Source organism: Solanum stenotomum, chromosome 4 (genome assembly GCF_019186545.1).
Source record: "Solanum stenotomum isolate F172 chromosome 4, ASM1918654v1, whole genome shotgun sequence".
In the NCBI taxonomy this organism is placed as follows: domain Eukaryota; kingdom Viridiplantae; phylum Streptophyta; class Magnoliopsida; order Solanales; family Solanaceae; genus Solanum; species Solanum stenotomum.
The window spans coordinates 62,970,115-62,989,641 of NC_064285.1; the positions used below are offsets into that span (position 1 = coordinate 62,970,115).

Below are 19,527 nucleotides of genomic sequence, written 5' to 3' on the forward strand. Positions count from 1 at the left end.
AAATAACATATAGTTACAGAAATCGAACAACAAGAAACTACTTACGACTACTAGCATGAAAGGATAACTGAGATAACTCTCAACTACCTTCTAACCATAATCCTTGTACTTCCCTGGCTTCCTATCTATGAAAAATTCTTTAAAAGGCAAAAGAATAGCAAGCATTTCTAGTATTTGGTAGTTAAAAGGACACTAGAAGATCAACAAATCATACAGCTATGTGTTTTGTGTTGAGAAATGATTAGTGATGCATCTGCCAAAATAAAAAGAAAACAAAATACTCATCATTACGCGAAAATAAGGTAATTTATCAGATAATTTTTCTTAAACACAACAATTCGCCAAGGTATTATGAACCAGTTATCACCAGAAGCTGCAATTTACAGCTTTGTATTACAAGAAAAATGCCCTCTATTGCTCAATTCACCTGGAAATGCTAAATCTTCGACCAGGAATGGCTACCCAGTTTTAGCTGATGCTGAAAACACATTTAGAAACCTTGTGATTTCAACGATTCTTCGCTAAGCAACCAGCCAAACAGTGATGGCTCAGTCCCATGTATCGACTAAATTAAAATGTTTCTGTGTAAAGAAACCTAAGAGTTACATTCTGGATATCAAAATGGGAATAAGTGTTTCCTCATCCATGACTGGCTGGAAAATATCCAACTCTCCATGTCGCTCCAGGACACGCATCCTGCAGTCCTCAGCAGCCAGCAATCCGGTTGAATATGCACCATGTACAGAACCTGGGTAATCAGCACTCGTTGCCTCCCCAGCAAAGAATAGGTTATCTACTGGTATTCTAAGCTTTTCATATAGATCATGGGCCATCCCAACAGTATCATAACTATATGATCCCAGTGAGTTTATGTCTGAACCCCAGTGAGAAACAAGATACTGAATCTGCATCAGGACCAGGAGAATAAGATAAAGAGTTAGATATCGGAATTATCATGAAAATATTAGTGAAACTGAAATGGTTTTATAACAGGGAAAGATGACTCAAACTATAATTGAGTGTTGAAACCGATACTGTAACCTACCGAGTTACTTGAGTTATCACTCAAATGAGCCAAAGGCTATTCTTTTTGAAAAGGTCCCACTTATTGCCACAGGTAACATGAAGGTTGACACAAATCACAACAATTAAATAGACAATTTGTACTTTAATGCAATTAAATAGAAATCTGTACGACATAATTTCAAAAAAGTTTATGCAATTTGATTAAATACATCACGTTTGACAAACAAAACTAATGACCCAAGGAAATAAAGAAAAAAAGACAGAAAGATAATGTAAAGAACTCTTCAGAGTCCAGACAATTAGTCAGGCTTCTTCCACTTTGAAGTTAAGAGAATAAAGAAACTAGAGGAAATTTGCATTACTAAAACTGTCAGCCAGTAATATCTTGACGAAGAAGCAATCAACACGCATAACAAAGAGTTTATTCGCAGGATGATACTAAGCAGACAAAACAGAGAAGATAATTTCCAGAGCAACTCAATAAAGTAAAAACCAAGAGATATGGGAGCAAGAAATGTAAGCAAGAAAGGAAGTGTAGCATTACAGGAGCAGTCGCATTGGGAAGAATCCTCTTAAGTTGAGTAAATGCAAAATTAGCAGCAGCTTCATCAGACAGTTCTCCAATGTCACGGGCCAGTTGCCCAGCAGGCATATAAACAAGGACAGGATGGCCAGTAGCTTTGTGAAGATTAAGAAAGTAACTGCACTCATATGAGCTTTCTGCAACTACTCCCAAGAACTCAACATTTGGCCAGAACACGTCTTGAAAGTGCAGAATAATCTTGTTCTCAATTCCTACACCAAGTTCTTTAATGGCAGCCTCTTTCCACTCAGGTAATCTAGGTTCAAACTTGATACAATTTGATTTCAGAACACCAAGAGGAACAGCAATAATGGCAGCATCGGCTACAAAAGTACTCCCATGCTCAACTGTTATCTTCACACCATTATAACGTCTAACAATTTCTGTAACCCTGAGGAATGATTCCAAAAATAAATGAGGGAGTGTCCCTTGTTTCGGGGGAAGGGGGGGTGGGGAGTGGGGGTGAGATGTCAGGAAGGTATTCCTTACCTGTGACCTAAGCGAATGTCAAGCCCTTTTGCTAGTGTATTGATGACAGGCTTATATCCCCGAACCATAAGACCATGCCCACCAGGAAGCAATTCTTCCTGTATAGCACAATCACACATCTTAAGGAGAAACTTCAAACAACATTTTCAAGGTCAATAAACTATAACTCTATTTGATGTCTTTCCTGTCAAACTTTACTTATAGGAAAGCAATTATTACAGTCACACATATTTTATACAAGGGCATTTTCAGAGCTTCAGACATCTTAGATGATCATTTTGACACAGGTATTAGCCTATTAGGAGATCTATACTTTCCTGAGCTGATGTAATCCCTTCACATATTCAAACCAGCTGCAAGTAGAACTCAAATGTTAAATAAACAATCAATAGATAGTCTTTTGGCCTATTTTATGTGACATAATTTGATTAGGCATAGAGCTTACTAAAGTAACTTGACTTATTGTATTAGTAAAAATAGAAGAAAATACTACAGTAGTTGATAAGTTAGTGTTATATGGAAACATCATACCATTTTTTAACTTAGTTCGAATCCATGAAAGAAGTGAGACTTTTATGGAACAGTACTATAAACATGAGCCAGACATCTTAAACATCCCAACATGACGAGTTTGTCGGATTGAAGGAGTATGTGGAATGAAAGCTTGTGAAAAAAGATAACACTGGCTAAAGGCATAAAACTGATTGCATAATTCTTCAGAGCTAGTAACCAGCCGAGTGCCTGGAACTGCAGATAAAGCCTACGGCTGTTTTTGTACACTGAAATTATTTATTCTCTTGGCCAATCATCTTTCTAACTAGTATCTTCTTCGTGAAAGTTGTATTGAATTTCTATATTGGCAACTTCAGTATCTCAGCCAAGTGTCCTGCTCACCAACATTTTTTGTATCTCTATATTGTCAAGAGGTTTTTTTTCTCATTCCCAAGATCTCTTTACTTACTAAATAATTAGACCTATACTAGACAAATGACAAAGATCCCATTTGGTAACAGGAAAGACAGAATGAGATTCTCTTTTTGAACAAGCTGTTGTTTCAGGTGTATACTATGGTGAGACCTAGAAACAGTCCAAATGTCTCTGGAAGACAATAGTCAACGAGAATATAAGCATTATCCAACAAGTAAGCTCTGAAGTAAAAGAGCAAAAAGGAAATTAACCTGGTCCCAACACTTGAGTGATATGGTATCTGCATCCGCAGCAAACCAGCCTTCCATTCTGCATAGGTACCACTGCAACACCTTATGACCAAGGCCATTCAACCTGTATTAACAGTTATTCTCTTAGTGAAAAAATATTCTCTTTTTTCCTCTTTAATTGATTCGGGGAGAGGTGGTCGATATGTTGGAAAAACAGAATTAAGTAGGACCTTAAATCAGGTCTCCTTTCAAAAACCATTGATATAGCACGACCGATAGACATGTCTTCACTGTTTTCTTTCCTAATTAGATCAGTCTGCAGCCAAAGCAAGTCAGCTTATAGTCAGATAATGGCCAAAATACTACATACTATAAATACAGATCCTCTCCTTACAGAAAGAATCAGACATTTCACAAAAATGATTCACAGAGATTTAAGGTGGATAGAGAAAGGGAAAACATGCCTCCTTCAAAATGCTCTCAAAAGTCTCGCCAACCTTTGAGACTAAGTCCTGGGGAACTTGATTACCGTCCATGTCAAAAAGTCCATAACTGGACAATCAAAAGATAAGTTAATTAATTCTCTTACATGCTTAGAAAGGTCACTTCAGAGAACTAGCAATCTCTAATTTTTTCAAAATTCCACATAATGACATGCAGAAGCATATAAACTTGATATGTAAATTTTTATGCATTAATGTGATGCATTTTTTAGAAAGTGGACTTATGATCGGTAAGGACAACTTAGAATACAAACCTTTCCAGATCATGGTCGTACAAAACTGAATTGTCACCACTTGTACGATAGAGAGGCAGTCCTAGTTTTCCAATTAGAGGTGCCAAAGGATTCTCGTTGCCGACGCCATGCAACCTAAACCAGTTAAAACTTCAATATCCATTGGAAGCAAAATGCATCTGTTTACTGTATTATAAACACACAAGTGTTGTTCCAAAAAGCAAAAATTCGCTACCATGATGCACCCAAGTCAACAGGAAAACCAAAAGAATAATCAGTGTGAACACGGCCTCCAATTCTATCTCGTGATTCTAGCACAACCACCTGCAAGAAAATATTAACTAGATGAAATATATCCACCATCACCATTACAGCAAGTAAAAAGTTATAAGATGATCATATTTTTACTAATACATATTTCCGGGGTATACCTGAAATGATGCATCATAAAGTGTCCGAGCAGCTGCAAGGCCTGCAAATCCACCACCTATTACAATGACAGATGGTGAAGCCGCATTCCTCCGTCCAACATTTGAGAAGCAAGGAGCTAGGGAGAAAACAACAACTCAGTTTGGTAAAGTTTTTAACTTGAAAAAAATGATAAGAATCCATAACGTTAGACACAGAAATGTACAAAATCATGTCTGAAGTGATCATATAGACAGCCAAATCGCAAGGTGACAAAATTTTGTATCAGTATAGGCAAAATACAAAATGGCCTAATGGCTTGCTTTTATTAGCTCGCTCTATTTTTTTCTTCATGCGCTTCTCATTCCAAACACATGAAAGCACTGTGATTATCATTTATTGGGTGTCTTATCACTTGTTCCAATTATAATCAAGAACTCAGTTATACTAAAATTAGCAAACTCTGCCTCTTCGATAAGCAGGATAGCTGGTTATTATGGAAATAAAAAAAAAGGCCCACTAAATGGCGTCTAACCAGTAAAAAGTTCAATTGATATGTTACCACTACCAGCATACACAATCTATTAGTAACCCATTATTATTCTTGATATAAACAACGAAAATTATGCAGTGTCACAATGACAGAAACCCATTTTAAAAGCATATTCTGTACAAGTTAAAAACTTCAAAGCGATTTTTATAATACCAAATTGCTGTTTGCTGACATGTTCCAAAAATTCTACTAATAACCTGTTATTGATATAGAGGACGAAAACAGGTAACATCACTGACAGTTGAAAAAGCATATTCCTTGCAAGTTGAAAACTTTAAAAGTCTCTCTTTTTAATACAGTAATAAAATAAACCAAATTTCTCCATTATGATGCTGCAGTATACACATTTTATATGAACAACATAAAAATCAAACATCAATCACCTTAATTCAGCTCAAATAAATCCAAATTTAATTGATCATACAAACTAACGGACGACACCACTTGTGCGACTACATAGGGTATGTTGTTGTTGTGTAGTGTAGCCCAAAAGGTAGGGACAAGATTGCCTACACACTACCCTCCCCAGACCCACTTATGAGACTACACTCAATATGTTATGTTGTTATATTACATAGCCCGGAACACACTACCCTCCTCATACCCCACTCGCGCGACTACACCCCATACTTGACCCGAAACACTATCCTCCGCAAACCCTACTTGTCAAACTACATTGGGTATGTTGTCGGTAACCGGGTAACCGGGTCACAGGTCAAAATTGGTTAAAACCGTTAAGAAAAAGCTATATTTGAAGAGAATTGATCAAAAATTAAAACTTTACGAAAACAAACCTCTCTGCACCTGGCGATTACTCCTGTTTTGAGAATCCATAGCTAAAATGCGATAATCCACAATAAACCCAATAAAAAGATAATCGAAATCAATGAAATTAACTAAGATTAATCGTTAATAATCTTAATCTTAACAACAATCTCAGTATCAATGAGTTAATACTGCAATTATTAGAATCAGAAAATGCGAAAATCCGAGGTGAAAAATGAAGAATAAATATCAAAAAACAAGTAATGAACAGATTTGAATTTGAAGAAAAACCCAGCTTGATCAATACACACATGCGTATTCCAAATCAACCCAGATGAACAAAAAGGGCAAAAATAGTCCAAAAAATTTGAAATTTTTTTTGGAAAAATTCTCTCTCCTGATCAGAATCGAACGAAATTCGTTTCTAGGAATTCCGTTTGAATGAATTTTGAATGAACAGATTGTTAGATCGGAGAGAGAATGAATTGGGAATTGTAAAAAAAAATGAAGAAAAGGAGATGGGCTTTTATGGAGTTTTTGGTTATGGAGGTTGAGAAGAGGAAAAGGGTAGGAATATTCCAAGTATTAATTAATTATTATTAATTTTTTAAAAATAAACTCATTTATAAAAATGAGATATTTCGAGTTTGAATCTTGAAAAAAAAGTTTGGTGAAGGAGCATTTTAACCGTTAAAAAACTTGAGTTTAACTTCACAAGGTAATTGTAACGTCTGTGTACTCTCTATCTTTGTGGGTATGTTGTACTCCCTTTGTTATTTGTTTTTCATTTGACATATTTATTAAGAAAATAATATTAGAAAAATAAGAATATTTTGATATATTTTATATATTTTTAATTTAAATATCATAAGACTAAAATATATATTTTATTTTAAATTTTTTTATGCCAAGTCAAAATAAGACAAATAAATTAAAACGAAGAAAATACGTTTTTTCTATTAAATTTCAAGTCAAGGTAAGCATGCTACTAGTTTAGTTCTTGCGTGATAGCTAGCTATGTTGTTTGAATTCTCTATGTATTTGATGATGAAATTTTTTTAAAAAAAAAAACTTAACTTTATTAAAATTTTTAAAAAATTGAAATTTTGTTTAGCTATATTTTCTATGATAAATATTTAATATTTAAAATATTTATTTTCTTAAGTTAAGAGTTATTTTATTAAAATAATAAATTAGAATTTTAAAAAGTGACCTTTGGAGTTTTCTCTATAATTGTGGAGGGACCATGAGATTGCCTCTTGGGATATTTTCTATTAGTATCTCTCATTAATTAATGGAAGAAAATATAATAACCACAAAAAGAAAAATGATATTTTCTAGCTAGTTTGGAATACTCTAGATCTTATTAAGACCAATTATTGAGAAAATTTACTTTTCATCTATTCAAAGCGTGTTTAGACGAGAATAATATTAAGATAGATAAGTATTTCTCGAAAAATCTTAATATATATTACATTCTTTATTTCTCTCATTGTTATCATACATTGAATATGATATAAAATAATATCAAAATCATAAATTTTCAATAATTACGTAATAAACAATCTCACGTTTTATTCAGAATTATTATCCTTATTTCTTATACCAAACAAATACAAAAGTACAAATGTAACATCTTTTATTCTTAAGGTAGATAATTTTCTTATTTTTTTTGGTTCAAACAAAAAACATTATTTTAACTCCATATCAAAATTTCATATTATTTTGTAGTGAGACAAATTAGAATTGCCATCAAGTCCTTTCTTGTTAGAATATTCAAAGAAGTCCTTCATTGTTGTTGCTCTATACTTTGGAGGATTATCTTTAGATAATAACTCCTCAATTGGTCCATAAATTCTAGAAGTTGCAAATGGCCCTGTGCTGAAGAAACTTGCTATTGATATTCTGGGACCAATTTTATTTGCCAATACTCTGTGCACTATGCTCTTGTATTTGTCATTCGATATAAGCTGAAAAATAAAAAATTAAATGGAATTTTATAAGTTAATATTGACTACTTGTTAAGTTCATTAAAAAGGAGATTTATATTAATTATATGAATTTCATCAATGATCATTCAATTTTTTATTCATAGTACCAAAATTGTGATGGAAAAATCGCTCAATTAAGTCTATAAATTGCACAACATTAGAAAACATAAAAAAAAGTAAAGCTTAAATAAATCCTCAATAACACAAAGTAGAATGTCAAATATATAAATTTGTTACAGTCATGTCAACAATTCACCAAACCTAACTCATGTGATATATAGGGTGATTTTTTTGTTTCAAAAGTAGTATTACAATTTGGATGTAATAAATTAAAAATTAAATGAACACCCATGAAAAAAAAAGGGCAATTTAATATATGTAGCGTATCTCATTCAAATAAGATCCTAGGAAGGGATGGATCCTCGTCGAAATGTAATTTAAGTTATGTTGCTCAAACTCTTCAAAATGATTGTCATAATTGTGTTGGTTCTTTAAAAGATACACGACTTTTAGAAGACTCGTCATGCAGCAGATAATATTTTGAAGATTCCATGAAACATATAATGTAACAACCTAGCCTGGCATATTCATCAAGGATTGATTTCATGACTCAAACCCCTAACCTATAAATCACACATACGAAGACAACTTTACGATTGCGCCGACTCAATCCTTTAATGAACACCCATGAAAATTATGAAGAATTATCCTAAATAGTTGTTCATCAAACTGGTAAAACTAAAAATAGTTGGCCAATGTATAATATATGCATAATCCATATATAATATGTGTATAATCATGTATAATGAGTGTATACTCTACGTATACTGACTAGAAAAAGTATACAGTAAATCTATTTGACTGTTCGTGTAAAGATCCAACAAGAATAAAAGAACACTTTACCTGAAGAATGTCACCAATATTGACAACTAAAGCTCCATGAGTAGGAGGAACATCAACCCATTGATTCTTGTGAAAAACTTGAAGTCCACCAATATCATCTTGCAAAAGCACTGTGAAAAAATCATTATCAGCATGTCTACTTGTGCCAATTGCAACTTCTGGTTGTGGACATTTAGGATAGTAATTGCACAAAATGCCTAGTCCCTCAGCACATCCCATTTCTTTAAGATGGTTTGGTTTTAGACCAAGTCCTCGTGAAAATAATTCAAGCAATGTGTATCCCAAATTCATCACATAATTTGAGTACTCAATTGTAATTTCCCTACAAGAATGTAAAACTTGTTAAATTTAAAGTTGTACTATCAGATCTCTGTATAAACACGCCGTTTGTCTAGATGTTATTTGACTGATATAGTGAAATGATATTAAGATAACGTATAATATAATGTAACATTACATAAAAATCGATTCCAAAGATGACTTGAAATGTTATGTCATTGAAAACTCTCACTATGTATATTATCAACTAATGGTTAGTAACTTGTAACATGTTATTATTCTATTCTCTTTGTCCCCCTCTATGGTCAATAATGCTTTGGTTTTTTCAATAAAAAAGTATACTACTAACATTAAGTGTACCTAATAATATAATTGTTTTTCGTTGTCAGTATATATAAGTTGAATTTTATAGAAAAAGTACCTGCATGTCTCGGGGATTTCCTCGGGATTAGCAGGATTAGGAGCCATGACAGAGTAAAGTGAGTCTCTCCAATTTGCTGCAAGAGATTTCTCACTAAATAGATCAAAATTGCAATTGTACATAACTTTCCTCGCAACATCTCGACTATAATATGGTTTTTTAACGTCGATATCTTGCTCGTGAAAACGTCGTGCCCCACGCAACATTTCGTCTAGGACGGGTACCGGAATACCATGATTGATCACTTGAAAGAAACCCCATGTCTCTGATGCTTCTTGAATTTGTTTCACTATTTCTTTATTGTTGATGTTGATGTTTTGGAGGTCTATTAATGGGAAAATGAAATGTGTATTTTTGGGATTTGTGGTTTCTTTTTCTAAAGCCTCTGGATGAATGAATATTTGAGGTACTTTAGTAATTCCACCATCAATAAGTCCTTTGACACCTGCTTTTGTGTCATCAAAGGCTTTTAGTTCACTAATTTTGTCATAGTTTTGTTGTGTGTTGCAGGCTGCCATTAATACAGCGTGGTGAAATGATTGAAATCTCTCTGCTTTTTAATACCCTTTAGGAAGAGCAAAAACAAATGTATCACTTAAGTTGTATCTTAAAGTAGAGATCTCGAATTTCGAGCCGCTAAATCCTTATGGAAAGCACAATAGGAAAAGATGCGGTCTGTGTTGGTTGAAATCTCTCTCTATTTCTAAAGCAGAAATCACTGAGAACTCAAACTCGAACTTTCGAGCGGAGAGAACAAACAAATATTTCAATTAATTTGTCTCAAAAAGGTAATAAAAAGATAAGAAACACAAATTTTGTTATGATAGAGGTGATTTAGATTTTAGTTTAGTATCAACATAATATAGTGACAATTTTCCTTGGAGACCAAGTATGGTCCTTTTATTTTTTTTAAAAATAAGCACAGTATAATATATGAGGGATCATGGGGTTGGTGGTACTTGGACATCAAGTATATATGGTCCAAGTCAAAAGTTTTTATTTTTAATAACATTAATTTTTAGTGTATGTGCTCTGCATGTGTATCAATAGCTTAACTAATATTTAAAGAATATGTTTATGACATAATTAAATGTAATATCGATGTCTCTAATGGTATCAATATTGATTTGGCGGGAATAGGCATGGTGCTACGTGATCACTTGAGTCAATTTATTGCGGGGAAAACTTATTTCTTGGCCGCGTGGCTAGCCTGTTATTTGTTGAGATCATAAGGTGCGTGAGGCTCTTAGTTGGCTAAAAGGAACGGTTCAGTAGAATGAGGTTGGTTGTGGAAACTGATAATTTATTTGTGAAGCAAATTTTGGAAGAAAATTTGGTGAATTACTCTTATTTTGATTCTTTAGTTTTTTATTGTAAAACTCTTATCAAAGAGGTACATTTTCTCTCTTTGTCGGCTGTTAAGAAATCAACAAATCAGGTTGCTCATCGTCTTGCTAGAGCATCAGTTTCTATGTTTGGTTCGATGGAGTGGGATACTAACTCTCCATCTCTCATTACCAATGTATTCGTTTTCGATTTGAATAATACAGGAGAAAGAACCATTTTTTTAAAAAAGGATATGTTTATGTATATAATTATAATATTTTCAAACTGATAAATAATTATGTTTAAGAGTCTAATAGCAAAACATATGTATGTTCATTTCTTTTGACAACTCTGATTCTAATTCACACAACTCCAGTGGAATACGTTTGATTCCCGGAAATAGTTCCCTTTGCTCTGTTAGCTTTGAGACGTGAGACAGCTTACTAATAGTTCCAATGCTCATCTGCAATTGGATTTTGGACAGGCAACTCAGTAGCAAATGTTAAGATGATGTGATTTTATTTCATAATGAAACGTGGTATATATTCTGGTGTAAGAAAGATGTCGTGTCACCTTTACTAATATATAAGAGAACGGATTATTGCATACCCAAGTTCTTTCACAAATCTCTTTTTCAGGCCAAGACTCTAGTTGTTCTGTTACAAACAGAAGAAACATGTGTCCTTCATAGGCAGAGTTACTGATGTTGTTCTCAGAGTACCGTGATCCCAGTTTGCACTGCAAAAGTATCAAAAACCAAAAGAGTGAAACCACATAATCAGTAATCGAGATATAGACGCTACTTATTACTTTCATAAAGATTGAAGTCAACAAGCTAAACAGCAGACAGTAAGATAATATTCCTAATCACAATGATTTCACAACATCTTATATTTCACATTTTCCTTCAAAAAGAATTACACGAGAACTGAAAGAGATCACGAGGGAGATGAACCTCAACTTCACCCCCAGTCTCACACTGTGCTGCACTTTGATTGTTTCATCTTAATTATTCCCAACTTCCCTGCCATAACAAGAGAGGTATTTACATTAAAAACAGAGATTTCTGAGAGAGCATCAAAATCAAAAACATACAACAAAGTAAAAATCGCGATACTCAGAAAAGCAGAATACTGGCTTTGCAGTAAATGAATACAGATTGAACTTTCCGTGTTTTACTTGGTACAAATATGTAAATGCCCCCGGCAAAAAGTGTATTGCTAAAGTTAGAGCATGATCAAATACCTTGTAATGTTATCAAAGTATTCGATAGATTCTGGTCACGGAGTCATGGTGTTTATACAACAAACGAAGTCCACACTCCTTCACTTCTTCAGAAAAAGCTAACTTAATGCACCCATAGTCATTTGGTGTTTTTCCATTTGCCTTCAATTTATCCAATAAGCCAGTAAGAGGTACCAAGAAAAAATGAATAGCAGGTACAAAAAGATATTCTGAATAGTTGGATAAGGCAAGTTTCTGGGAGATACACGTCACCGGCCTCCCATGATAACAAAACAAGTGAGCTATGCCGTCAATAAATTGGCCAGAGAAACATACAGCAAATCCCAAGAAGTTTTCACTTACATACCAATTTTTAGGCAATTTGACAAATATACTTGTACCATCTTCCCGATGGTGGAACCATCTTGGGATATTATCCCCCTCAGTGGTGAACACTCTTAATGATAAGGAATCTGAAGTACATATGTCATGCTGCAATAACGAGATACTCTGAAACAACGAATTACAAATCAAATCATTGCTCAAATCTGCCGCTAATGTATTTAGTTGTAGTGGAAATTCTGGCAGTTGTGTAAGCCTCATGCAATGTGATAAGTCCAAGGATTGAAGAGCACCAAGTTGGGCTATGCTTCGTGGCAAATGCTCAAAATTATTTCCACCGAGTTTCAACTCTTCCAAAGAGGATAAGGATCCAATGTCTTCCGGAAGTCCTCCATCTATTAAATTGCAGTAACTGAGATCCAGATATTCCAATGAGCGTAACCCTTCAGCCATTCTAACACCTAGAAACTCTTTCATCCTCCTGCACTTTGATAAGTCCAAGGTTTGAAGAGCACCAAGTTGAGCTATGCTTCGAGGCAAATGCTCAAAATTATTTCCACCGAGTTTCAACACTTCCAAAGAGGATAAGGATCCAATGTCTTCCAGAAGTCCTCCATCTATTATATTGCAGTAACTGAGATCCAGATATTCCAATGAGCGTAATCCTTCACTCACCTGAGGGAACACGAAGTTCACTATATCTTCTGATTTTTCTTTATAAAAAGTCAATGATTTAAGCTTGTTCAATCGGACGATGGAAGATGGAGGTCGTGAGATTAGAGTAAAGTGGGCATCAAGGCGCTTCAAGTTTTCTAAATCGCCTATCTCTTCTGGCAATCTTTCAAGTTTTACGCAGAAGGACACATCTATCCTCACTAAACCTTTCAACTTACAAATGCTGCTTGGAAGAGATACAAGGTTTTTTAAACCAAGCAAATGTAGGTCTGTAAGATGAGCTTGGGGATGAATGATCGATAATGGCAGTTCCCTTATCCCAGAGTATCACATTGTAATCTTTAACTCAGGCTTCATTATTCCGAGGAATTCTGGAAATTTCTCTAAACTAGAGCAATATTTTAGATTCAGAGATTTAAGAGATTCTGCATTAACATATGGGAACCTCTCAAGGCTTTCACAATAAGACAAATCTAACCCAATGAGTTTTCTGGAACATCCCAGGGAATTTTGAACCTCTTCAAGACTCCTACATTCTCTTAGATCCAAATACTCTAAATTTGGCATCGCCTTGAAATCTGGTGTTCTCTTCAGGTTTTTGGAGCCCCTTAGATCTAGAAACCATAGAGACGACAATTGCTGCTATTCAAAACACATAAAGAATGAGTAAAGTAGTAAACGACATACTCAGCATGTGAAATTAGAAATTGTTTATTTACTTTATATGGAAATTACATGTTCAGAAACTAGATAAAAACCATGTTATTATACATAAAAGGTAAAATAATAACATGCTTAGCATGTTATTATTTGATGTACATTTGAATATTGCAATTGTACTCTTAAATGTCCCCCTATCTCCCTCTGGACGTTGATGTGGAAAAGAGTGTGAAAACACCTTTAATTTTTAGGCACATTTTATCAAGAACAATGGCCAAAAAACTTAACTAGAAAACAATGGCAAATGAGAAAAGTAGTGCCAAAATATATTTCTTTTTGTTTCTTCTTTAGATGCAGAGGTTGGAAATGCAATTCATAGAGATGAGAACAACCCAAAATAATGTAAAATATCTACATTAATTTGATTTTATGACTTATTTTATTTAAACACAAGATTTATGATTTTAGGACAAGATAAAATATAAAGCATCTCAAACAGAATGGTACCTTTGTTTCATTCCATAAATAATGCAATGAACTCCACCGGAGATCAAGATGAACGAGCCTTTTAGGATTAAAATTTTCTGGCAATAACTGCCAGACAAACCAACGCAAGTTGTTGGAAAGGTACTCAATGGAGCCATCATGACAATTGGAGTCAGATGAAAAGAAGGAGGCCTTCATCCTACTATATTCGTCTCCATTGTGTATGCATAATATCCTAACCATTCTCATATTTTTCATTGCCTCTTTATTAAAGCTTAGTTCTTCAAAATAAGTAAACCAGATTGCTTCCACTGCCATGGTCCCCTAGTAAAAAGATCATCAGACAAATTATAACTTCAGATGTCATGTAAAATGCGCAAACCAATATCACTATTTTTCTTACTCCTTGCTACGACTAAAATGACATACCTGCGAGAATGCTCTCTCTGCCCCTAATTACTTATCCAATTTTTCATTTTTATTTGTCCATTTTGACAAATCAAGAAATGACAAAAAAAAATTTTACATATTATACCCTCAATTAATTAATTTTGAAAAAGGTAGAACTTTTGAAAATCTTAAATTTTTAATGCATCCCCTTCATAATTAATAGAGGTAAAATGGTAAACTCACTATGTCAATCATTGTTTTCTTAATAGGTGTGTCAATTCAAAAGTGGACAAGTAATATTCTATATGCTTTTGGAATATGAAAACTAAAATTGAATATTAATCATTGCATTATTTCGCCTACTTACCATATTGTTGTCTATCACTTCTTTGAAATCTTTAACATTCCATAATCTGCTATATTCTCCCGGATGCTTTTGCATTTTCACTATACATTTACCCATATCTTGTATTAAGTCATGCATTTCAATCTCATTATTTTCAGAGATGATCACAAGAGATTTGTTAACTAGAACACGCAATCCAATTTTTGGTCCAGAATAACAGCTCTCAAGAACTTGCATGACTTTTTCTTTTTCAATTCCTCGAAAGAAACATGCTATATCTAGAAATATCTCTTGTTCTTCGGGCTCCAACCCATCATAACTTATTTTGAGATTTTCAGTAATTTCTACATCAGAGTTTTTCTTTATTCGGACCAAAGCACTTTCCCACTCAGTTATATCCATCCGGTGTAATGAAGAACCCCATACTTTCAGGGCTAAAGGAAGGCCTTTAGCAAAACTTACTATCTCCAACGTTAGATTCTTAAAACGCTCATTTGGAACTTTTTCTTTGAAAGCATATTGATTAAATAGTTTAATAGCATCACAGTCAAGTAGTGTTTCCACTTCAAATACTACATCATTTTCCCCTATCAAACACTGGTCTCTAGTGGTTGCAATAATTCTACTACCCTTGCCAAACCAACTGAGATCCATTGCTAGGTAATCCAATTGGTCTATGTGATCTATGTCATCAAGCACAACTAAAACCTTCTTAAGCCGAAGCCTCTTAGCCAACATGCTCCTCCCCGCCTCCTTATCTTTCACGGAATTATCCTTCTCCTCTAATAGTTTAGAGAGAAGGATATTTTGCAGAGAGTCCATTTTGTGTTTGTTTTCCTTGATATTCTCAAGGAAACAAACAACTTCAAATTTGGACGAGAGCTTATAAAAAATTGTCTTTGCTATTGTCGTTTTACCGACGCCTCCCATACCCCAGATCCACACAATCCGAACATCATTGATTTCCATATTTAGTAGGGATTCTACTTTCTTCAATTGAGTATCTATACCCACAACTTCTTGCAAATAAGATACTGAAGTATTGCACTTAGACGAAATTTGATCAACAATACAATTAATACAGTCTGCATCTGACTCAAACCTGCAAAAAAAAAGAAGAATAAAATAATACTAATATAACTATGTGTAGCTAGTCTTCATAAGTTATTCCATCAATTTAAATTTTTGTGTTTTCGACTCACCCGTCACGAATATCATATCCTTTTAGATTTGCGGCAGCTGTTAGAGCAGTTCTCCATCCTTGCACCTTCTGCATCCCCTCAACATCATCCTTATACCTCGATTCATGTTTGGCAAATGCTTCTGCAAAGCTCTCACTTTGGTATCGAACATGTGATGGATCCACATCATAGAAGATCGGTATGACTGTGTTTCCATTTTCTTCCTCCTTGCATTCCATGATCTTCACTAATTCATTCAAGCACCACCTCGATGTAGCATAATTCCTTGAGAAAACTATGAGTGCAACTTGAGACTCTTCGATAGCTTTTAAGAGTTCTTCTGAGATGGAATCGCCATCCTCTAGACTTTCATCATCTAGAAAGGTGAATATTCCTCTGCTTTTCAAACCTTCGTACAAGTGACCCGTAAATGTTCTTCGTGTATCGGCACCTCTAAAACTTAGAAAGACATCGTACTTCCATCGAGGACAGCATTGTGAATCACTCGCAAAAGAAGAAGAATATACCATGGATTCGGTTAATTTGTTGAAATTTGAGAAGAAAGATAAAAAGTGTGTGGATAGATAGAATTGATGATATTTGGACAACAAATATGAAAAGTTTCCAGGAAGATGGGGTCTACTCCAGTTGTATTGAATTATTGCTATGTGGTCCAAAGTAATATGAACACAATGGAAGCTGTCAAGCTGCAAAGAAAGACTATATGAGTAAAAATTACTAGGTTTTTTCGAACGCGTCTCCTAGACATTATTTATGACCAACATTGCAAGTTGGAGCACTAGACAATTTTCTTTCAGAAGAGAATTACAAGGTAATTTACCTAAAGAGTATAGTTAGTAACAAATATTTCTATTTTGCTTCTTCTTCTTCTTCAAAAACAAAAGAATCAAATTATGAATAGAAAAAAAAAGAAAAAAAAGAAGAAATTTGGTTACCTTGTAATTCTATTTAAAATCAAAAAGAAAATACTCATTTCGTTTCAATTTGTTTGTTTTATTTTTTTGTTTTTTAGTCGGCTTAAAAAAGAATATATCTTTCCTTTTATGTGGTATATGGAGATTAAATATTAGTTATTATAAGTGTATATTTAATTATTTAGTATATGTTTAATGTTTTACACCCTTAACATAACTGAGAAGAATATTTCCACACCCTTCGCTAAACTCCTATCTCGACCACGGAATTTATTGCTCCACAAGTACAGACACCAACTTCCCTTTCTCTTCTCTACCAAAAGTCGATTGAAATTTGTCTTTAATTTCACAGAAGCAGACTGTGAAATTGTATTGACTGGTTATCTATCTTCAATACAATGAAGTCTACTCTTCATGCTTGGCCAGTCACAAAGAAATTGCTAGGACACTACCTTATAGTTTCAAATAAACAAGACTCACAATTTGTTAAGTAAAGTTTCATTTTATGTCTTTCTATTTAGATTATTTTTATTCATTTAATTTATTTTTGACTAAGAAATGTTTTGATCCTAAGGTTAATTTTAATGGATATCAATAAAATCGGTATAATGTTTCAATTAAACTTTTATCTAAGGCAATATCTTCTTTGGATTGGTAAGGTACGTATGCCTAGCCCCTCTAACTAGTAACTTATCCTTATTGATATTTTTTTATTTTTAATAAAAGACTACTAAACACTTTGTCTAGTGATAAATTCGCTATAAAAAAAGAGGTGATTTAGTTCCTTTTACCAGCAAGATGAATAATTAATAAATAGGAGAAAATTCAATATCATAATTCAATGTTTCTGATAGCAAAAGATATGTATGTTCATCTCTTCTGACAACTCTGATTCTAATTCACACAACTCCAGTGGAATATGTTTGATTCCTGGAAATAGTTCCCTTTGCTCCGTTAGCTGGTGTAAGAGAGATGTCGGTCACCTTTACTAATATATAAGAGAATGGATTATTGTATACACAAGTTCTTTCGCGAATCTCTTACTTAGGCAGAGGAAACATGTGCCCTTCATATGCAGTGTTACGCGAAACTCCAAGTTTGCACTGCATACAGTAAAACATAGACGTTACTTATTGCTTTCATAAAGATTGAATTCAACAAGCTGGAAAACAGACGGCTCCTTAGATTTGAGTAGTTAAATGTAATTAAATACTGAGAGTTGTGCACTCCTTACTGTATCGTTGCAGCACGATGAGTCCCTTCTCTGTTGACAAAATCCACGCATCTAATGATATTCAAGACCTTCATATACATAAATTTTTGTCAGATAAAATATATAATAAGAACTTGTTAGCTACCCTCACTGTCTCACTCCATGCTGCCTCTTTGAGAGAGCATCAAAAGTTATATCGGTTATTGCATACCCAAGTTCTTCCATGAATCTCTCTCTCGGGCCAAGAGTCGAGTTGTTCTGTTCACAGGCAGAATCACCGGTTTTGTTCTCTGTTTCCCGGTCTGCTCTGCATAGGCAATCCAGAACCAGAATAAAACTTGTTACAACCACTTATAAGTAATCAAAATATAAATACCAAATTGCTGTTTGCTGACATGTTCCAAAAATTCTACTAATAACCTGTTATTGATATAGAGGACGAAAACAGGTAACATCACTGAAAGTTGAAAAAGCATATTCCTTGCAAGTTGAAAACTTTAAGTCTCTCTTTTTAATACGGTAATAAAATAAACCAAATGTCTCCATTATGATGCTGCAGTATATACATTTTATATTATATGAACGACATAAAAATCAAACATCAATCACCTTAATTCAGCTCAAATAAATCCAAATTTAATTGATCATACAAACTAATGTACGACACCACTTGTGCAACTACACAGGGTATGTTGTTGTTGTTGTGTAGCGTAGCCCGAAAGGTAGGGACAAGATTGCCTACACACTACCCTCCCCAGACCCACTTATGAGACAACACTCAATATGTTAGGTTGTTATATTACATAGCCCGGAACACGCTACCCTCCTCATACCCCACTCGCGCGACTACACCCCATACTTGACCCGAAACACTATTCTCCTCAAACCCTACTTGTCAAACTACATTTGGTATGTTGTCCGTAACCGGGTAACCGGGTCACAGGTCAAAATTGGTTAAAACCGTTAAGAAAAAGCTATATTTGAAGAAAATTGATCAAAAATTAAAACTTTACGAAAACAAACCTCTCTGCACCTGACGATTACTCTTGTTTTGAGAATCCATAGCTAAAATGCGATAATCCACAATAAACCCAATAAAAAGATAATCGAAATCAATGAAATTAACTAAGATTAATCGTTAATAATCTTAATCTTAACAACAATCTCAGTATCAATGAGTTAATACTGCAATTATTAGAATCAGAAAATGCGAAAATCCGAGGTGAAAAATGAAGAATAAATATCAAAAAACAAGTAATGAACAGTTTTGAATTTGAAGAAAAACCCAGCTTGATCAATGCACACATGCGTATTCCAAATCAACCCAGATGAACAAAAAGGGCAAAAATAGTCCAAAAATTTTGAATTTTTTTTTGGAAAAATTCTCTCTCCTGATCAGAATCGAACGAAATTCGTTTCTGGGAATTTCGTTTGAATG

At 34.0% G+C, this 19,527-nt stretch overlaps 2 protein-coding genes and 1 pseudogene across 3 annotated transcripts; all 3 read right to left on the reverse strand.

Moving 5' to 3' along the window:
- Positions 1 to 288: 288 nt before the first annotated feature.
- Positions 289 to 19,371, reverse strand: LOC125861216 (polyamine oxidase 2-like). Of its 2 annotated transcripts, none has more exons than XM_049541162.1 (10): positions 19,113 to 19,371; positions 4,423 to 4,538; positions 4,227 to 4,315; positions 4,013 to 4,126; positions 3,720 to 3,807; positions 3,486 to 3,571; positions 3,277 to 3,379; positions 2,099 to 2,196; positions 1,571 to 2,000; positions 289 to 905 (listed from the first exon to the last, which is right to left on the reverse strand). In XM_049541162.1, exons 1-10 carry the CDS (start codon positions 19,150 to 19,152, stop codon positions 603 to 605), a joined length of 1,467 nt encoding a protein of 488 aa, XP_049397119.1. In that variant the 5' UTR covers positions 19,153 to 19,371; the 3' UTR covers positions 289 to 602. The 2 variants fall into 2 exon arrangements, with proteins under 2 accessions (XP_049397119.1, XP_049397118.1); XM_049541161.1 differs by lacking the exon at positions 19,113 to 19,371 and adding an exon at positions 5,747 to 6,246.
- LOC125861218 (1-aminocyclopropane-1-carboxylate oxidase homolog) lies at positions 7,428 to 10,124 on the reverse strand. Its single transcript, XM_049541164.1, has 3 exons — positions 9,312 to 10,124; positions 8,612 to 8,933; positions 7,428 to 7,687 (listed from the first exon to the last, which is right to left on the reverse strand). The coding sequence occupies exons 1-3, from the start codon at positions 9,827 to 9,829 to the stop codon at positions 7,433 to 7,435; spliced, it is 1,095 nt and encodes a 364-aa protein (XP_049397121.1). The 5' UTR covers positions 9,830 to 10,124; the 3' UTR covers positions 7,428 to 7,432.
- On the reverse strand, positions 11,418 to 16,471 carry LOC125862772 (TMV resistance protein N-like; annotated as a pseudogene).
- Positions 19,372 to 19,527: the final 156 nt, after the last annotated feature.